At 43.9% G+C, this 19,236-nt stretch overlaps 1 protein-coding gene across 1 annotated transcript in view; it reads left to right on the top strand.

Annotated features, from left to right (window-relative positions):
- Positions 1-19,236, top strand: part of adcy5 (adenylate cyclase 5) — a 97,281-nt gene that overhangs the window by 37,352 nt on the left and 40,693 nt on the right. The window contains exons 2-3 of the mRNA XM_036545305.1: positions 16,363-16,512; positions 17,153-17,274. Of these exons, the coding sequence (XP_036401198.1) occupies positions 16,363-16,512; positions 17,153-17,274 (272 nt within the window). The remainder of the gene's footprint in view (positions 1-16,362; positions 16,513-17,152; positions 17,275-19,236) is intronic.

Raw genomic sequence — 19,236 nt, 5'->3', positions numbered from 1 at the left:
TCACGGGTTCAAATTCTTGCTGTGGTACCTTTGAGCGTGAGGCTTTTACTGTACCTCAGTCTCTCCCTGGAAAAGGAAGCTGCATGAATAGGCTGCAGAATGTGTGTGGTGTAAAGCTGTCAGAATCTTAACTTACTCTGCATTAGATTATTTGAACAGGAAATTAAAAATTCAAAATGAAAGATAAGTGTGCGAGAAAGCTGTAAAACGAGCACAGATAATGTCTCATTCTCAGCAGAATGAATGCCGCGCTTCAAGGGACAATACTAAGGTTTGCTGAAGGCGTGGGTTGCCAGAACACTTTGCTAGTATGGAGGCAGACAACTGTCAGACACCTCGTGAATGACGTAGACATTGGTAAGTGCCTTTCTCAGTGAGGAAGAGAGAACAGCTTGCTGCATACGCCAGGTACTGAAGCTGCTAACAAGGAGTCACGCTGTGGTGTTGCGTAAAATTGAATTAACCCGTATCTCGCTGCCGGGGTGAATCACCTGGGGCTGAATGCAGTCCCCTCTACGCATCCCCAAACCGGCTCAAATCCCCCTGCTGGCAGCACAGTTTCTCCTGCCCAGTTCCAGTCTACAGTTTTTACAGTCAGAGCTGAAGCTATGAGCAGAGCTGTTTTACATGGGTCAGCTTCCATTTTACTCATTGCTCAAGCTCCTTGTCTATCTTACATTCGAAGTGATTCCCTCTGGTAACATTCCTAGATATGTTTATCTTTTCTCTTAATATTTGTACAGTCATGCCACTACAAGATTAGTTTTCTTTTGCATACCTATTTCTGTATTTAGATTTTCCTGCAGTATGTACAAAATGCAAGTCTTTCCCTGTACTAAAGAGGGATGCCTTGACATACACTAACTAGGGTGGTCATACAAATTAAATCTATACTGTAAACTTTTGTTCTGCAGTTCTGTAGGCTTCAGAACTGTCTCATGCAGCAGACAAAGGGGACGCTGGTCAAGTCCTTTTACAGTGAAGAAAAATGCACTCGAAGATCAAGAACATGCCCTTTACTGGGCCATGTGTTAGTCAGTGTCCCACAACTCTGCATAGGGGGAAGACCGACACCGTTGATGATCACAATTCAATGAGGAGTTTGCCCAGACATAACTGGAATCAGATGGGTCAAAAACGTGAATAAAAATGACACACAACAAGGACGTCTTGCACTCTTGTCGGGGAAACAAAGATTCTTGAACCTGGATGAATGCTGATTACTAGTTGTGAAAAAATGATATGTGTAGCGTGTGTGTAAGAACTGTCCAGAGAACAGCACAATTAAGATTCAGGGGAAGAATAAAAGTGCAAATGTTTTCATTCACAGAGATTAATCAGTGAGTGACCTCAAGAAAAAGGCATTGAAGAGAGCAGCTGCCATACTTTTAATTGGAGACTGAATGGCAATCAGATCAAATGACACACAAACATCAATGACGATTAGGCTGGCAAGCCAGGCGTACTGAGTTGTCAGATGTTTTGCATGCTACATGCGGAACTGAAATGAAGTGCAGGAAATAAAAATCAGGATGGTGGCATCACACTACATGTGTTTAAGTAAGCTGAGTATAGTCTGAGTGATCTAGAACTGATTTTTTCTGATAATAATTAATAACGCCCTGTTCATTTTACCCTTAACATGCCCATGTGTGGATTTTTTTTTCTGTTAGTGAGTTCTTCCTAGTAGGAATCTGTGATTTATGAGACATTGATTGGTAGCCTAGAAGTGAGTGTACCATGTGTTTGAAAAGAATCTGACCGTTATAATGAGCTGCCATTTTGGTACACACTAGATACTCAGATTATTAGATGGGGAAGGTGTGCAGGCCCAAAACTTTGAAGATGATCGGTCGCCTTTGTTTGTTGTTCTGTTTGCCTACTCCAGTTTCGTGCGCTCTGAGGCTTTTCAGACGCCTGCGTTCCCTGTATGGTCATTCTCCACTCGGTTGCCCTCGGCACAGTGTCCCTCTGTTCTCGCTCTCCTGGCTGAAAGTACCCACAACGCACGGCATGTTTTGTTTGCATTTATTTCTCATAAAACGCAAATCCCACGATCGTGCTCTTTTTATGAGCCTCGCTGTTTAATGCACGTATGATTTCTTCAGGAAATGCACATACCGGAGAGAAGGAGTCCAGAACACCGTCCTGCATGTTTAAAGTAGATGTAAAGGTCACATTTAGATCGTTACGTATGCTCTAATAAAGCAGAAGGCAGGGGCCCTGTAGTTTTCTGCAACTACAGAATCATGAGAATTGTGATTTTTTCATTGAAAAAACAGTTTTCAACCATTTTCGCTGCCGAAGCCTGTGGGTTTCCAAAAAACATGATTCTGTTAAATGTTGTGCTGAAGCTTGTTCCATAGTATTATCAGTTATTACTGCTGTAATTTTATTTAATATAGATGTAATATAGACATGAAATGGAATTCATTTAATATCTATACTGTACGTGAAAATGTAAAATTTCTGCCTAAAATGATATATTTGAAAGTGGCAATTAATTGAAAAACTCATGCTGAGAGTGCCAGGACCCCAAGGATAGCCGGAAACACACACTCAGTTCAGGCTGTAGGTCTCCACTCTCTGCCCAGACACTGACATTTTTTCCCTTGTTTCTTCACCTGGGCTGTTTCTCTTACATCCTGTCCCCTAGGGTGTTGTCTGAAGAGAGCATTTGTGTAAGCCATGCCCAGTCTCCAAATCATTTTCTTAAGTGGATCCTGCTTTCTAAAAATGAGACTTAAGTTCTTTCTTTTAATTTCAAGAAAAACAATTAATATTTCTTCATAAATCAAAAAAAAACTTGGAGACATGTTTAACCAGTATTTTATGTGATGCTTATATTGTGATAAGAGCATTTTTTCCAAAAAGATTATATTTGTATTAGAAATGAGAAGAATGAGGAAACCAGTCCATTTGTGGTAGTATGTGTCTTTCTGCCAGCTCTCAGGCCGCTGGTGGATGCAGCTCCCAGCCGTGGGAAACGCACACATTCATACACATGTTCACACAGACTCAAATATGCTCACTCACACACACACACACACACGCACATCCACACACATACTCTCACACTCACTCTCTCTCTCACACACACACACACACACACACACACACACACACACACTCACAACTTGTACACACACATACTCTCACACTCACACACACACAAACACACACGCACACACAAATTCACATACTATCTCACTGAAAACACACACACACACACACACACACACACAAACATACTCCTTATCCCTGCATACTGCATATCACTGGGCTTGCAGACATCTCCTTCAGCAGAGCTGTCAGTGTTTCTCAGAGTATACTCCTGTCACTGCTCCTCCTGGTCCCTTGTAGCTCTGCTAAATACAGCTTTTGTCCCCACAGCATTTGCAGTGTTAGTACCCTGTGTTGTCACAGCAAGGTTGTCTGGGCAGCGATGACCTACAAACCCCTCTTTGCATGAATGCGCTTTGTAACCGATACATACGTGGGACAGTGTGGAGAGATGGCGTGGAACAGCGAGCGGGAGCACTCAGAGCTGTCTACTGCGTGTCTATTGGGCCGCTGGCTGCATGCCCATTGGCCGGTCGTTATGTAATCGGGCCCAGCTGAGTCTCATAGGACCCTGGTTGTGTGTTCCTGAGGTCTGCTTAACCAAATTACATCAGCCATGCAGAACACAGAGGCTGCTATTGAGGAAAAATAATGCCCAGCAGAACAAGAACATAATCACATGGCACACAAAAGGCATTTTCATCATCGTCCACTTCGCTCAGTGCTCCATGTAAGAACATCCTGTTCGAACAGGGCTTTCTGTTTCCTTTTCATTCCGAGTGTTGGTTAAGAGTTGCACGGGTCTTTTTTTTTTATTCCACTGGTTTTCTTAGCTGGCTCTGTGAATGGATTCTCCTTGAATCCTCTCTCCGTGCTAGGTTCAATCTGTCTTGTCCTGCTTTGGTCTTTATGTGTTTTTTTTTTTTTCACTGTGAAATATCTCCATCAAAGAAATATTATTTACGGTTCTTCAGTGCTCTTTGTAGCTCACGAAGCCTGGCTGATTTGTCCCTGGCTGGTTCAAAAATTTTCTGCTTGTTGGATTTTTTAATGGCGTTTTTTAATAGACTATGTAGAAGAAAAATTACACCCTACTGATACTTGTACAATATACTTATTGTATCCAAATGGCAGCAACCTCTTGCTAATCACCAAGGCTGCTAATTACAACAAGCAAATTATTATGAGGGCAGTGACATTCATTAGTGTCACATATTCCTCAAAGTTTAGCACTGGTGATTATGGTGTTTGTATCCTAGCAACCTGTATTCTGCTATTTCCTGTCGTTGGCATGTAAGTGTACAGTATCGTGTGTATGTACACACACACACATACACATACACACACAGGTTGTGCTGCCTTTTATGACCTGGTGTGTACTAGGAATCCATGCTGGAAACTAGACCGCTGGGAATCAAATCTTATTTTCCCATCGATGAAATGTTCTAAGTGGGGTTACTTTCCTGACCACAGAATATAGATTCAATAAAAAAAAAACAGCTTGGGAAATGTGAGATTAAGTCAGACATTCATCATTTATATCTTAAAGCAATATAAATATTTGTACATTGAAGTACAGTTATACATGAAGTACAGGGTAAATATTCAGTATTTCAAAAAGTACTACATGAAAGACCTGCAAGATGCATGATGGAGACCTGCAAGATGCATGATGGAGACCTGCAAGATGCATGTGACGCATGTATGATGTATGTATTTATCGACAGAGCAAGAGAGTGTGCACACAAGGAGAAAATTAGTGAGAAAGATTTTCAGCCTTTCAGCTTTTTTTCCTCTTTTTCATGCCTTTTTTTCTTACTCCTGAATCTCCCTCATCATACATCTGTGTTTTGTGTCGTAAAATGTTTCATTTGTTTTTATAAAGGGTTTGGACGAGTATTAGCTGGATTATTGTAGAATGGGGACAGCCTCTCTCCCTCTCTCTCTCTCTCTCTCTCTCACACACACACACACACACACACACACATATATATATATATATATATATATATATATATATATATATATGATACTTTGTTTATTTTTTTGTCATGTGTTCATAGTGCAGCACATGTTTGTATTTGGGGGAGTGCTGAGGAGTATCACAGCAGAGGTCACAGTGAAGCTCAGAGATTTGTGGGCTGAATGATCTTGGCTGGATGGGTAGAGCACTGATGGAATGCTTTGCGTACAGAGCTGTCACAACGAAGAGGAGTTATGGCTTTTGCAGGAGGAGGGATTCCTCTACTCTCCAGAAGTGACTCTGGATTGATTTAGATCAAACGCTGTCCCTCCTCCTGCTGGCAGGGTGTAGCAGTTTATAAAGAACCTCCCTAACGGCCATTTATTGAAAAAGGCAGAGTAAAATGATGTGTCAGCCTACCTGGTTCCCGTTCCCTTCCCGTTATTGTGCATGGCAGCCATTTTAATTATCTTCTACTGCAGGTATATTGGTAAAGAAACTGAGAGAAATGTACTCATAGAGAGCAAGAGTAAGAGGGATACATGATTTAGATTCTACACTCATGAAAAAAACACAAACACACAAAAAAACAACAATTTTGAACACATTTTCATTAAGTTTCACAGAGAGGGTTGATACGTCCACCACTCGCAAACATGGGAGGCCTGCCATTAATCAGTGTGGAGAGACGGGGGAGGTTAGCCTGTGCTTGGTCCTTGAAGATGCTGTTCCTACACAACGCAGAATACTTCTGACCCACTTATCCCACTGTTTGGAATTTCTGTCTCCCCAAAATATATCACTTCCTTGGATTAAGCATTTTTCCCCCTCATGGTTTATATGTTTTAGAAAATTTATTTTTCCTGGATTAATTTGGGAGGGGGCTTAAGATCTTATTTGCCTCTCATTACTGCCAAAAGGAACAGGCCTCTTACGCTGCCAGCTTGACTGTAAGCCTTCTCTTCCTCCTCCACGGCCTCTCCGCTTGCTCTCATCTCTCTGGCACTGGCAGCCCCTTGCACTCTGCTTTAGCTGTCTTTCCAGAGCCAAACTCAGAGGCCAGGTGCAGCTCAGCCCATTTTTAGTTGAGCTCAGTGAGAAATATCCTTGAAGCGCTGGCCCTGTAACCTGTCTGGTGCTGGCCAGGTTGCAGGCAAGCAAGGCTAGAGTAGGCAGTCTTTTTAGTGATGTGCAGTGATATAGATACAACACAATATCTTAATAGTTGTGACAGATTTACACTTTAAAAATGCACAAGAAGCTATGTATTTATCAATTATACCTCTCTAACAAGGATTAATGTGATGTCTAAATAGTGGAATCTATTTTTATTTTGTTAATTAGCTAGCTAACACATCATTTGCAACAGAAAAGCCTGGGAAATCTATAGAGTTGAGTTTTTCTCCCCTGTTTCAGTGTCTATGACAACATATGTCTCTCCTTCTATTTAAATTCATTTTTTGTTATATTCTGACAGCCCAGGAAGTGCAGTGGGAGCTGAGTGATGCTTATCAGCTAGGCCTGACAGGATGCCAGCAGGACCCAGCTGGGCTTGATAATGCTCTGGATCCTTCCTTAAAAGTAAAAATTATATTTGCCATCGTATAGGACATGCATTTTTCCTGAAGAAGTAAAACTAAAACTGCCTTGTGTCCTATATACTGAAGAATTACTGACTTGCAATAAAACGTTAATTTTTAAAATCGAATGTATGCTTTGACGTTTGAAATAATATCACTTTTAATTTGAAATCCATTTCATTTTGCAAAGATTAATGTGCACTGAGGCATCATCGGGCCAACCTAAGAGCTGGGGTTTTTCCCACTTGCCTGTGCTTGTTGCACTTTTAAACCACGATGAATGTTTTCATAGTTTGTCAATCTTAAGTTTGGGATTTCTCGTGTTTTTACTGCTAAATAAATAAATGAGGGAGGTTCAGGTAACCTTATCCCCAGAGCACTGCACTGCAGGTGGCTCTCACATATGTAACACTGAATATTATAAACCCAATAAACCCAATTATAAACCCAATTATTCATAAAATTAAGTTATTGACAAACTGAGGCCAAAATACACACGCTTGTGCCGCCCGGAACTAGGGTGGCAGACCCCTGGTGTAAGGCGTTGTGGGTGTCCAAACAATTACAGTCTTACATTTCCTCTTTACAAAGCTACAGTTGGAAAGAGGAAATGAAACCAGCTCCTCGTGGGAAAAAGCGGTGACCCCACCACCCTGAAATGAGAACACAATCCCTGCCGCTTATCAGAGCCTCGGGGTCAAAGCCACATGTCACCTTAGCAAACAAGCCCCCAGGGAAAGGCCAGAGGGCCTCTGGTTAACCTGACACACCCCCCAGGGAGTTACCTAGCCCCAGCAGGCCCCTCTGCCAAAAACTCCTTTACCTTAACCCCAGCATCCCAGCGCTGCCTGTCTCTGTGCAGTGTACAGTAGATGTTATTCATAAATACTGATCGGATACCAAGAAGATGGCTGAAAGCGGCGTGACTCTCCCCATGTGTGTGTATTGCTCCACAGTGCTGCTTTGCATATATTTTCATCAAGTGCACAGAGACAATATGTAGGCCACTTGCAGGGTGAGGGCACTCATATCCTCAGTGTTTCAGCCTACTGAGTTAGTGTGCGGTCCTCATTGGGGCCATCACATTTTTACCTGCACCACCAGCAGGTGGAGCAGGTGCTATATTATCTTTTATTATTACATTATTACATTATTGCCATTTAGCAGATGCTCTTATCCAGAGCAACTTTCATCAGTTACATTTTTTTTTAATGTTATCCATTTATACAGCTGGATATTCACTGAGGCAGTTTTGGGTTAAATACCTTGCCCAAGGGTACTGGCAACCTTTTGGTTACTAGTCCTGCTCCTTAACCACTGTGTATTATCTTCTCTGTGTGGTTGTTTGTGTATATGTGAAAAGGATAACTGGAAAAAAAGATGGGCAGATTTGCAAGACAAATGTTTAGATTATTTAAAAGAACTGCATTTTTGGGCTGTGCCATACTATACATAGGACTTTTACAAACAGGCGATATAATTTGATCCCAGAAAAATGAGTCCTTTCATTTGAAATGGGGATTTATTTAGGCTACCTGGTGAGGCCTTACAGGCATTGAGACAACTGTTGAAGGTGGCAGAGGTATGCATTTTGCTGAGTGCCACTCTTGGTGTTTGTGCTATCTGTATTTTACATAAGACATTCTTAACTTTTTTTTTTTTTTTTTTACATATTATGGTCAGCTGGGAAATAATGCTTGGCACAAGGACTGAGTTACAAGGCCAGTAGCAGTGGTTCAAGGCCACAAGCAATCCCTTTCAGTCGTTCCGATGTCCTTATTACATTAGCAGCTATGTGTAATTAGTGTATATCTGACTTATCAAACTTGTTTGAAGAGCGATGTTGTGGTGTTGCATGTTTTCAAAAACAGCCATAACATCAGAGCACAAGACCAGTGACGTGCTGAAGGAGACTGTTGATTACCCACAAGCCACTGGGCTGATGTGGACAGTCCTTGCACCACCACCGCCCCTTTGCTCTGTGTGGATCCTCTCTCAAAATACTTCAAAGCAGGGGCCTCATGCTCCTCTGCCAACTTTAGATGAGCAAATTGGATCTCTGCTGGTACACAGCAGTGGACACCAAACACAATAGGAGTTCACTTAGGGACAAACAATCACATGTAGTTGTTCTCGTTGTTTCTGATTCTTAAAATTTGGTGATGATGCAACATCAATGTCAGCTTTGTTTTATTAGATTCCTAGTTTAAGTGTAATTTTTCTTTCCATCTTTCACTGTCCGTATGAGGTCATACACAGATGTGAATTGCCCCTCACTTTGATCCATTGATGGCAGTGTTGGTGCACCTTTCTGCCCATTTTAGGGAATTCCTGTCCATCCTCCACCGGGAATGGAAGTTAACACTTTGAAAGAATTCCTTTTGGTGATGAGCAAAGGCCATTTCAGGGACTAGGCTGGGAAAAAGTGTTCTTCCTCTGGCGTAGTGAAGGGGGATGCATTTTGGCAACACCATTCTTTTTAATAGTACCGGGGGTCCTAAGGTAAGGGAGGAAGTGAATTGGTTTTGCTTGCCGCTCACATCAAAGAGGCACGGGGCACCCCCCATATGACATGTGGCTGGTGTTTGTGAAGATGGTATATTTGGATTGGCTTTGAATCTTTTTGAAGCAGGAGATGAAATGGAAACACCTTTCTTCTGTTCAGCGGTAGGTGCACCTTTCTTCTTCAAAGGTGCGATTCAGATTGGTGACATTTATGACCCCCCGTAAAATACTGCATTCCGATAATGGATGGCCTGCCCCCTGTTACACGTCCCGTGAATATCTGCTCTGATCCAACCTCAACATAAATTTGAACCTTTCGTAGAGGAAATAAATCATTTCTGTTAGAGATATAGAATTTAGAAACAAGGGTGCTTCGTAAATAATGTGGCAATTTGACTTGACGTTAAAAGCATCTAGGCTAAAATATTGCATTCCTGTAATGACGCCCTGCCGTGTCACGTGGATATTTTCCTAGAAAAAAAAACGAGCATTTCTTGGAAGCAAGAGGAAAATGATTTCCAGTTAAAGGTACACAGTTTTGTATAGCACTCAGAATAAGGGTGCTGGGCTTGAATTGTGTTGCTTTGGAGACTGAGGAATACACAATTCCACAGAAGAACTCATAGATTCACACTGTGTAACTGCGGTTCTATTTTCTGTATTCCCAGCATGTGGAGGATATCTCTGGGTTGAACTTATCGCATTGTTTGAATAAAGGGCCCTTATTTGCATTCAGAAATTCCCAACTGTCCGTTCATCCCCAGAGCCGACTGTGGAACTTGCCTCCCCTGTAATTGTCACAAATTGCTTTTTATCTCTCTCCCTTTGAAAATACATTTACTCTACCATAAAACTGTCAAGCACAAGCCATTTTATTATTCGGGATGGATAAATACCATTGGTATAAGTGCATATTTATTACATGCATCTAATCTGGCCTGTCAGAAAGGCCTACTTCCCCCTCAGTGCTCAGAGCCCATGCAATTTTTCTGTTGGCTATGATTCACTCATATGTTTGAGTGAAGTGGAGTTTCCCTTCAGTTCCCTTTCGTCTGGGTGATGTGTCTGATAACCTTCATGTTTCCTCTCTGTACTGTACTCACTGGGACAGGCGATACATAGGATTTCTGTTTCATTTTATTGATTGCACACATTGCAGCAGACCTATGGAGTTCGTTCCTCCATTCTGCCAGCTTCATATTTATGCAGCAATGTTTTTTATGAAGTATGGGATGCTCTGCTTGGGCCTTGTCTTAGTGCTAACCGCAGCTTGGCACTTCCCCTCGCCTCTAGATCTGGCCCTGGATGTTCCCTCTGGAGATTAAATCACAGGTCACACAGTACTTGGACAAGCTGCTTTTGAACTTTGACTCTACTTTGCTTAACACGGGGCTTTCAGTGTGAAATATGGCTTCCCTTTATTTTACAAGGGCAATATTCAGAGGGTAGCTAGCAGGGCACACTAAGGGCTCTCTCTTTCTAAGAATCCCACCGGTCTTATTCCACTACAGGAAGGTGTGACCCATGGAGGACCCATAGAGGGCAGATGGTCCCTATGGAATGATGAACCAGGGTTTATCAATGGTCAAGCTCCTACAAGACTCCTTAGGATTACAGGAAATCACCAAAATCTGACCAAGTAGAATGCTTTTTTTCTGGCCTTAACATCCGCTGTGGTCCTTCCTGCAGCCCCTGCGGAGGTCGGTCCTGGAGTGCACATTTGTTAGCTGGCACCTAAGAAGCGACGGTCCGGTTTGTTCTTTTTCAGGCAGCCACGTGGCCCTGTGTGGCCGTGCGGCTGCTAAGGAAGTGAAGCTGTGAGCTGGCGAGGGAGAGCATTATGTCCGAGGTATTGCCTCGCAGAGAGAGCGCCTTCCCCTGCAAAAGGCTCCCCGCATGACTCGCATTACAGCAACAGAAACAATGCTGCCCTTTGTGCTGGCCAAGTCTGCGGTGCAGTCCGCTGCGGAGAGCTCTCTGCCGCTGCGCTCCGTTTCCATCGGCTGCAGTTGTAGTGTGTGTGAAGGTGGAGAGAAAGGTTTGTTTTCCTCGGATGGAGGGAGGGATGGATGAGGGGAAGAGGGGTGGGAGAGAGGGAGTGCGTGGAGGGTAAAACAGAGACTCTGGCAAGCAAATATTGATGGCCAGACCGTGTTGCTCTGTGGGTTTTATGACTGGCAAAGCAATCATTAACCGCCCTCTAGAATAATGTTGTACCTTGAAAGGTACACAACAGAGAAACGCTCAGACTGTTCCCTGGTAACCGCCGATGGTGGACCGCATCGTGATTGGCTTGCTTCGGGGCTTGTTAGAATTTCACAGATGTGACTGAGGAGAGCACGTCGACCGCATGGCAAAATATTCTTATGAAGAAAAATATTTCTCATCAAAAATTCTCATCTTAAAAATATGAATTACATATAATTTCTTCTCATAATTGTGTTTTTTCCTCATAAGATATGAAATCTTTTTCTAAAAAGATATTTTCATTTTTTTAGAGAAATGGGAGGCATATTTTCTCATGATATGAAAACACTTCAGAAAATTAGTTTTGTATTCTTCATGATTTTAAGATCCTCTCAAAGTCAGAAGAACAGGAAAATCACTTTTCCCCGTCGAATACATTTGTGAGTGGGCGTGGGAGTTTAGTGCTGGAGATTTGTGATGGCATAGTGTTTGTGTTCTTATATCCATAGTATCTATATATCAGCATCAGGTGAGGTGAGCAGTTTGTATCACAAGATTTGTTTTACGCTAACAAGATAATCATGAGCACACTCAGAGTCAAGTCGAGTCTAAGTGAATTTCCGACACCGTCTGGCCCCTCACCTTAATTTCGTACGTTAACAACATGTTTTTGGCGTTTGAGAAATGCGCACTCAAACCTTGTGCCTCAGTGATAAGGCAGTGAAGCAAAACAGCCCAAGCAAATGAAAGCATCCCCCCCCTCTGCGTCTCAGACCGGCAGGGTCATTTACGCTGATTGCCGGCCGCATGGAGGGAAATCAAATCTTAATCAGGGAGGGCGGTGGAAATGATGGCGATGTTGAGCCGGGGTTGAGTCAGAGTCCTCCAAGAGCAGGCATGGCCTGGCCCTCAAGGTGCTCCACAGTGCCCTCCTCAGCAGGGCGTGGTCAATGCACCCCGGCCCAGCGACAGTGTAGAGGGAGGCCTCACTGATGCAGCACCAGTCAAAAGGTTTGGATGCATCTGCTTAAGTTAATAGGAAACATGAATTCAAAGATGTTTTGATCTAAAGACTTATGCTTAAATGCTTGAAATTTGTTAGTTAAGGAATCAGCTTCGCTATTTATATTTGTCAATGCATGACTTTCTTTCCAAAGCAAATTTATTTAAAAAAAATATTTTTGGGTACTTTGAAGAATCTAAAATATAAGATTTTGATTTGTTTAACGCTTTTTGGTCACTGCAAAATTCCATTTGTGTCATTTCATAGTTTTGATGCCTTTGCTATTATTCTAAAATGTGGAAAATAAAGAAAAACCCTTTTATGAGTAGGTCAGACTTTTGACTGGTACTGTAAATGACACCAAGAATGGGCCCACGGACATCTAGCACTAAAACTAAGTCTGTAGGATTCCTGTCGAACAGTGAGCTGAAAGGGGCTGGATGTCTCGTTCTCGCTGTGGTGCTGTCTCATGTGCCACTGAGGTTAGCAATGGGGAGATGTTCGGGCTGCGACTGAAAGGTGCGGAGTGACCGGAAGGCATGATGCACATAGTCACAAAGCCACGGAGGCCCTCCCGTGGGGCACCGTCACGTCCTACTGAACACGATCATTGTATCACGTTCCGCGGAGCCATTTTGTTTCAGTCCGTCACGTACTGAGCATCTCATTGTTTGAATGCGTGCACTGTGCCTTTTTTAGGGACGGGGGGGGGGGGGGGGACAGAAACAGGACACCGGGGGCCTGTATTTTGTTGCTCTTCTGGTTTTTGTGAACAATGAAAAGCTCCCGTTCTGTGGCGCTGAGTGCTACTGGAGACATCCATTAATTCGGAGGTGCGCTGATGGCCCTTTTCAGACGCCCTGACCTGCACGCGGTGTACTATACATTAGCGCTGTACAGTACCAGGAAGGCTGGTGAGTAATGCAGCAGGGAAGCGGTCCTCAATAAACTCTGCTGTGTCACCTAGCTGGTAATAACACACCCGAGCAAGTAAGCCCACATCCAGGCACTAGCTCTTTTATGTAGTGTAATGTAGCCGACTGTGATGAAAAGTGTTGCGCAGCGTTGATGCTTTCAAACAGTGTATGGGAACCACTTGTGAAGTGCTGAGTCCTGCAGGAATAGCACGTGGCTCACTCATGCTTTCAGTAGCCTGTTTCTGCGTTTGCAACACAATATAAACAGAACAGTTTGAATTTCTGAGATAAAAAAAGAATTTCATCCCAGTCTTATACATACACTGATGTTTTTTGTCTAGATGAATAGTAGATGTTCACCAAATACAGAAATGATTTTATAAAAACCACTTGACTTAACCCCGAGCCACAAACCATAACAGGAGATGCCGCTGTGGTTATTTATCTTTTGAAATGATACTCTGCGCTCATAGCAGACAATTAGCCAAACTGTTCTTCAGTTGTCCTCCCAGCTTCCAGGATTCAGACTGGACAGCTGTTTGCAGGAGAACTGTTGAAGGAGTCAAATCGAACATGGCTTCTCACCACTGTCCCAAGGCTCCGTTGAGGCGTTACACACAGCGTAATAATTAATAAGTATTGTAACCGCAGCAGCTCAGGAGCGTCGGCTGCCCTCGGCAGCACACTGTGATTCAGATGCTGTGTGTAGCACAGGCCATTGATTTCTTCTGGCATTGTACTGGCTGAATATGGACTACTGCTCGATACATCATGAAAAAAAAAATCACAAGTGGCCGCCACCAGCTCTATATCTCATTTATTTGGAGATTGCTTTGACCTCCAAATAAGGCTAGAGAAAAGGGGGGAAAAGACGTCGAGCCTGATGATTGGTGTGGAATATCTGCGTTGGCTTGATACAGCTTAAGGCCTTATCTGATGTACTATGGTTTCCATGGAATTTGAGGAGATGCAGTGTATGCGTGAGTCTGGCAGCTGCTCTGTGCTATACCCCTATAGAAGCATGGGCCTTTGTACAATCCAGCCAGCTTACCCTTAATACATATTCAGTCGTACCATTTCTGTCTCTTGTTGTGCTTGAACTGAATCAGTCTGTAAGTGTTTGAGGGGGAGGGGGAGGTGGGCTTGCGCTGTAGAGGCTGCTGTGAGGCCGTCTTGGCAGTGCTAAGCGTTATTTGGTCTCTGCATCGACTTTGCTGACGGCGTGTTTGTAACAGGAAGCCGCAAGTTGGCATTTCGGACGCCAGAAAACAAACGGGTACGAGGATGAGGAATCGCCTCTGAAAAGTCGCGAGCGCTGATTGGTCGAGCTTTCGTTCGCTGTCGGATGCTGAAAGGGATGTAGCTGAGGCCGCTTTCAGTGCTCCGCCAGCCACACGCCACCCCCACACACAGAAACAGAGCTTCTTATGAGGCTGCGCTCCCACACAGAAGGATAGCAAGATCAGGACCCCTCTTACCAAAATGTGTTATCTGTGAAATGCTGCTGTGTTGTAGTATTTATAATTTCACAATACTGGCATTGTTACCAGGCTGCCTGTATTACAGCAGTGTAATATCACAGTATTTTTATGTGATATATTTTACTTTTTTCTGGTGGTTCTGAGGATCTGCTTCACGTCGTTCAAGGGCCACTTAGTGTCCTGGGACCTTGTTTGAAAGGGAAACGGGAGCAGAGCGAAGCAATGGTTTCCATGGATGTGCCGCTAGCTTTGCAGCGTGGGCTGTTTCCCTCAGCCAGGAGGAGGGAGGCTGCACTGAGAGCTAAGCACCTGCTCGAACCCACCATGATCAACCGTCTGACTGAGACAGAATCGAGAATAACCCTCACCTGTGTGTGTCCGCGTGCGTGTTTGTGTGTGTGTGTGTCTGTGCCTGTGTCTGTGTGTCTCTGTGTTAGTTCTGTCTCATTATTCCTCAAGCAGCTACTGCTGTTTCATGGTTCAGAATGTAGCTGTGGGTTTGGGTTGATGGTGGGATGACAAGATATTAATTTCATTTTATTGTGAAATAAAATGAAGTGGTGAAAGGAAAGTATGCTGAAAGCCACTCACTGTATACCACAATCCCAAGAGCACAGCCAGTCAGGGGTTTTCAAAACCTTGTCCTAAGATTTTTTTTGGAAGCCACAAATTGGCTGTGCAGACTGTATTTAGCACGTTTGTCGTGTGACACCTTCCTCTGTCAAAATGGAATCTTGTGGTTGAACCTCCGATTTGGACGGGCTTTTGTTGTTAGATAAAGATGCTTTGGTTGGCTGAGGTGACCGGTCCAGTAGAAGGAATGTGTGTGCGAGTGTGTTATCTATCTTTCTTCCCTTCTTCTCCCGTTCTTTTAATTTCGTCATTATTACTTGTGCCCCATTTTTCCCTTTTTCTTTCCTCCACCACCCCCCTCTTCCATGTTGCTGTATCTCATGTTCTCCCCCCTTTGTCCACCACGCTTACCACTTCGATAGCTAGAGTCAGGGAAACATAATTCACCCAGCTTTAGATCACCATTGTGAGATCCATTGTACAGTAGGGTGTGTGCCTAGGTTGAAGCTTTCAGTGTTAGGGCCTGCCATGCAGGTCAGCTGTCTGTCTCTGTTTAACAGGCTCTGTGCATTGGGGTGGCCTGTAATCTCCGTTGTCTCCTTGTCCTCTCCTGTTGGAGGCAGAGTGCTGCTTTTTGTCGGGGCGCACACAGCCAATTAGCCAGGGTGTTGAGCTGAAGTGCTGCTACCCAGGTCATACCAGAGATGTCTACAGCGTTACATCTTCATTGAAACAGACAGCCACATGCTGTGCTGGGAAGGGCTTCATATTCTGATACCAGTGTTTAGAGATGTTGGCAGGTTGAGATGTCCTGTTCCAGACACTGTTGACAACAACAAGGCAGCTGTGTGGGGGGGGGGGGGGGGAGTTCTGTGTAAGATAGTGGAGAAAGTTCCACATGCTAACATTCACCTTTGTGCATGCGCCCACAGGCGTGAGCACATACACACGTGCACACACAGATGCACAGATGCATACACAAACGCAACACTAACAGGTGTTTCAGCTCTTTAGAAGTGTCTTTTGCCAGAGGTGCATTGACTCTGAAGCTTCTGATAATCTCCCATCTCTGTTTCTCTTTGCCCTGCAGCTGGTGTCTAACGTCCTGATCTTCTCCTGCACCAACATCGTGGGGGTGTGCACCCACTACCCGGCCGAGGGCTCCCAGCGGCAAGCCTTCCAGGAGACCAGGGAGTGCATCCAGGCCCGGCTCCACTCGCAGAGGGAGAATCAGCAGCAGGTACTGCAGGGTCTGAGGGAAGATGTCCTGTGTGCAGTGGACTGACAGCTTCAGGATTGGTGGCTGAGACCAAAAGGAAACTGACTTGTTAAAAAATAAAAAAGCTCCCAGGACGTTTAGTTGCAGATCCTTCCACCTCGAGTCAAGCCCTTTCGCACACTTTTGAGTGGGGCTAGCTCAGAGTTGACCCATTATTGGACTGTCAGCTCTCACAATTACAGCACCCAGTCAGCAATGGAGCTAACTGGCTGGATTGACAGATAATGATAGGAAACCTCCCCACCCCCACACTGCTGCGCGCTAACAAAGATGACATCACAGGTGGGCCATGATTCTCGCCAATGACATCTTCTCTCAGCAGGGCCGGTGGGCGTGCGAGCGAGGGCGGGGATGTCATCAATGCTCAATTAGATAGGTCTCTCCTAGGGACAGCAGTGTTATTCCTCCCCCTCTGTTTTCTCTCTCACACTCTGTCCGTTTCTCTTTTACCCTTTCAAACCCTCCCTCTCCACTATCTCTCACCCCTCCTTTTCCCTCACTATCTCTCCCTCTCTCTCTCTTTCCCTCTTTCTGTCTCTCTCCTTCTCCCCCCCCATCTCTCTCTCTCTCTCTCTCTCTCTCTCTCTCTCGCTTTCTACAGGAGCGCCTTTTGCTCTCCGTGCTTCCCCGCCACGTTGCCATGGAGATGAAAGCCGACATCAATGCCAAACAGGAGGATATGATGTTTCACAAGATTTACATCCAGAAACACGACAACGTGAGGTAAGAGCAGCCAGCCAATCAATCAAGGTAGCAGGGTCAAGAACAATGAAACAGGGCGGCCTGAGGTAAGGACAGCTCTGATGAAAACCTCGGGGGTGGAGCAGGAGAAGAGTGGTGCCTGCTCTGTGTTCTCATGCCTAAAGCACATGACACCCTTGTTGGGTTGTAGGTCCAAACCTTTTAGTTTTTTATCATGTAACACTTAAAGATCTACAATGGTCTCTGTCTACACTGTTAAATGTCCCTTGCAAGTTCATGTAATAGTAAAAAAAAAATGCCAGAATCTAATTAACTAGAATAAGGTTAATGTTTTGAAACAATCTGAAGTTGCACTGTAGGGTGCCTGAAAGTGAAGAGTTCAGTGGTGTACGTGAGGGATTTTTTTCCCCCCAAACTGTGCTCACGTTGGTAAAGTTCAGTCTACTCATTAGAGAACCTTATGTGAACATATAATGAAAAAAGAAACAATGAATAAGTTCACAAAGTAATGCATAAACGAAGAACTGAATACATTGGAACCACGTCTCCACATGGAGTTAGGGAACCAATGAGTTGAAGTATTCAGACCCCTTGCTAGTTCCTCACAAGACTAAATTTTTCCTGCAATTGACTCATCAAAAGTATGTCACATTTGCATAGTATGAACTCTAACCTACTCCATTTGGAGTCCAGTACTGTATGTAAAATCAGCTCTTGTCTCATTCTTAGCTGCAAGCACAAGCACTTCAGTTAAGCACTTGTGTCAGTTAAGCTCACAATGCCTTCAGTATGTCTGTTTTAAAAGCCAGTGTTTCATGTCTTCCATGTTCCTCTGTCACTCCAAAAGTGTCCAGTAAATATGTCCATATGACAACCACTTCACCCCATCCCTCCATTGATTCCATATGGCCAGGAGAACCGTACTGCTGGAATATTACCAGCTAGAAAGTATGACAGTATCTTTACAAAATGTTTTTTTTTTTTTTTTCCCAGTAGCAACGCATAAGCTGGCGGCTGATCATAGCTGCAGGCGCGGAATGCTGGAGACGAAAATGTCCGCGTTCAAAACAAGGGCGCTTTTTAAAATATGCGGCTGGCTAAGTTTGCATGACTCACTGCGAACAGCTGACAAGGGGACTTGTGAGCCATAGCACAAAATCGATGGCTGTCGCTGACTGTCGCTCTCCTCAAACAATGGTCTGGAAGGTGTTCTGTTCCCTTCTGAGTCTTTATGCCTGCAGAGGACCCCTCTTCCTGCGTATGCCCATGTCTGGCAGGAAGAAATGGATTAAAACTCTTTTTAATCTTTGACTTTTTGGGCACTGATTTGAATTTTTTTGACAAATAACCTCCTCTATTGAGATAAAGGAGGGACTTATGCTGTTCAGAGGGAAGGACTTATATGATCATAGTTCTCGAAGTGGTCTGGACACAACATGTATCGGTGTCTCAGATATGCCACCCTGTTTTAAAAGTGCAACAGAAGTCATTCAATGGCACTACAGCATTTTTAAAATAAGCCCAAAGCCCAGCTCAAGTCTAAGATGTCTAAACTACTAGCAGTGAGCTATATACTGTTGCCAGCGTCACTGACTACTACTGTTCTGCTGATCGCACCACTGATCCGTCAGAGGTCCCGGAGTGGAGACTCTGGGGTTGATATGGAAAAATGGTGCAACATGCTTTGTGGAATCAGATGTTGGTCACATTTAATTCAGAGAACCTCAGTTCTCTGCTCTTCTAGTGGTCTTCTAGTGGTTTTTTAGAAAAGTATATCTAACTGGAACCTGAAGGGCTTTTTGGTATTTTCTGGAAAGAAGTAAGTGTTTGAAACTGTTAGCCTGGGAAAGCGTTTTGTTGAATGTGCAAAGTACAACACTGTACATGTCAGTGGCCCTTTAAGTTATAAATGATTGACACATTGAACTATATTCTTTCCCGGAGTTTATTTTCATGTAAAATCACCCTCAGTGCCTTTTTTTT

This window comes from Megalops cyprinoides, chromosome 14, assembly GCF_013368585.1.
Source record: "Megalops cyprinoides isolate fMegCyp1 chromosome 14, fMegCyp1.pri, whole genome shotgun sequence".
NCBI classification, from domain to species: Eukaryota; Metazoa; Chordata; class Actinopteri; order Elopiformes; family Megalopidae; genus Megalops; species Megalops cyprinoides.
This window is presented reverse-complemented; position numbering and strand designations above follow the sequence as displayed.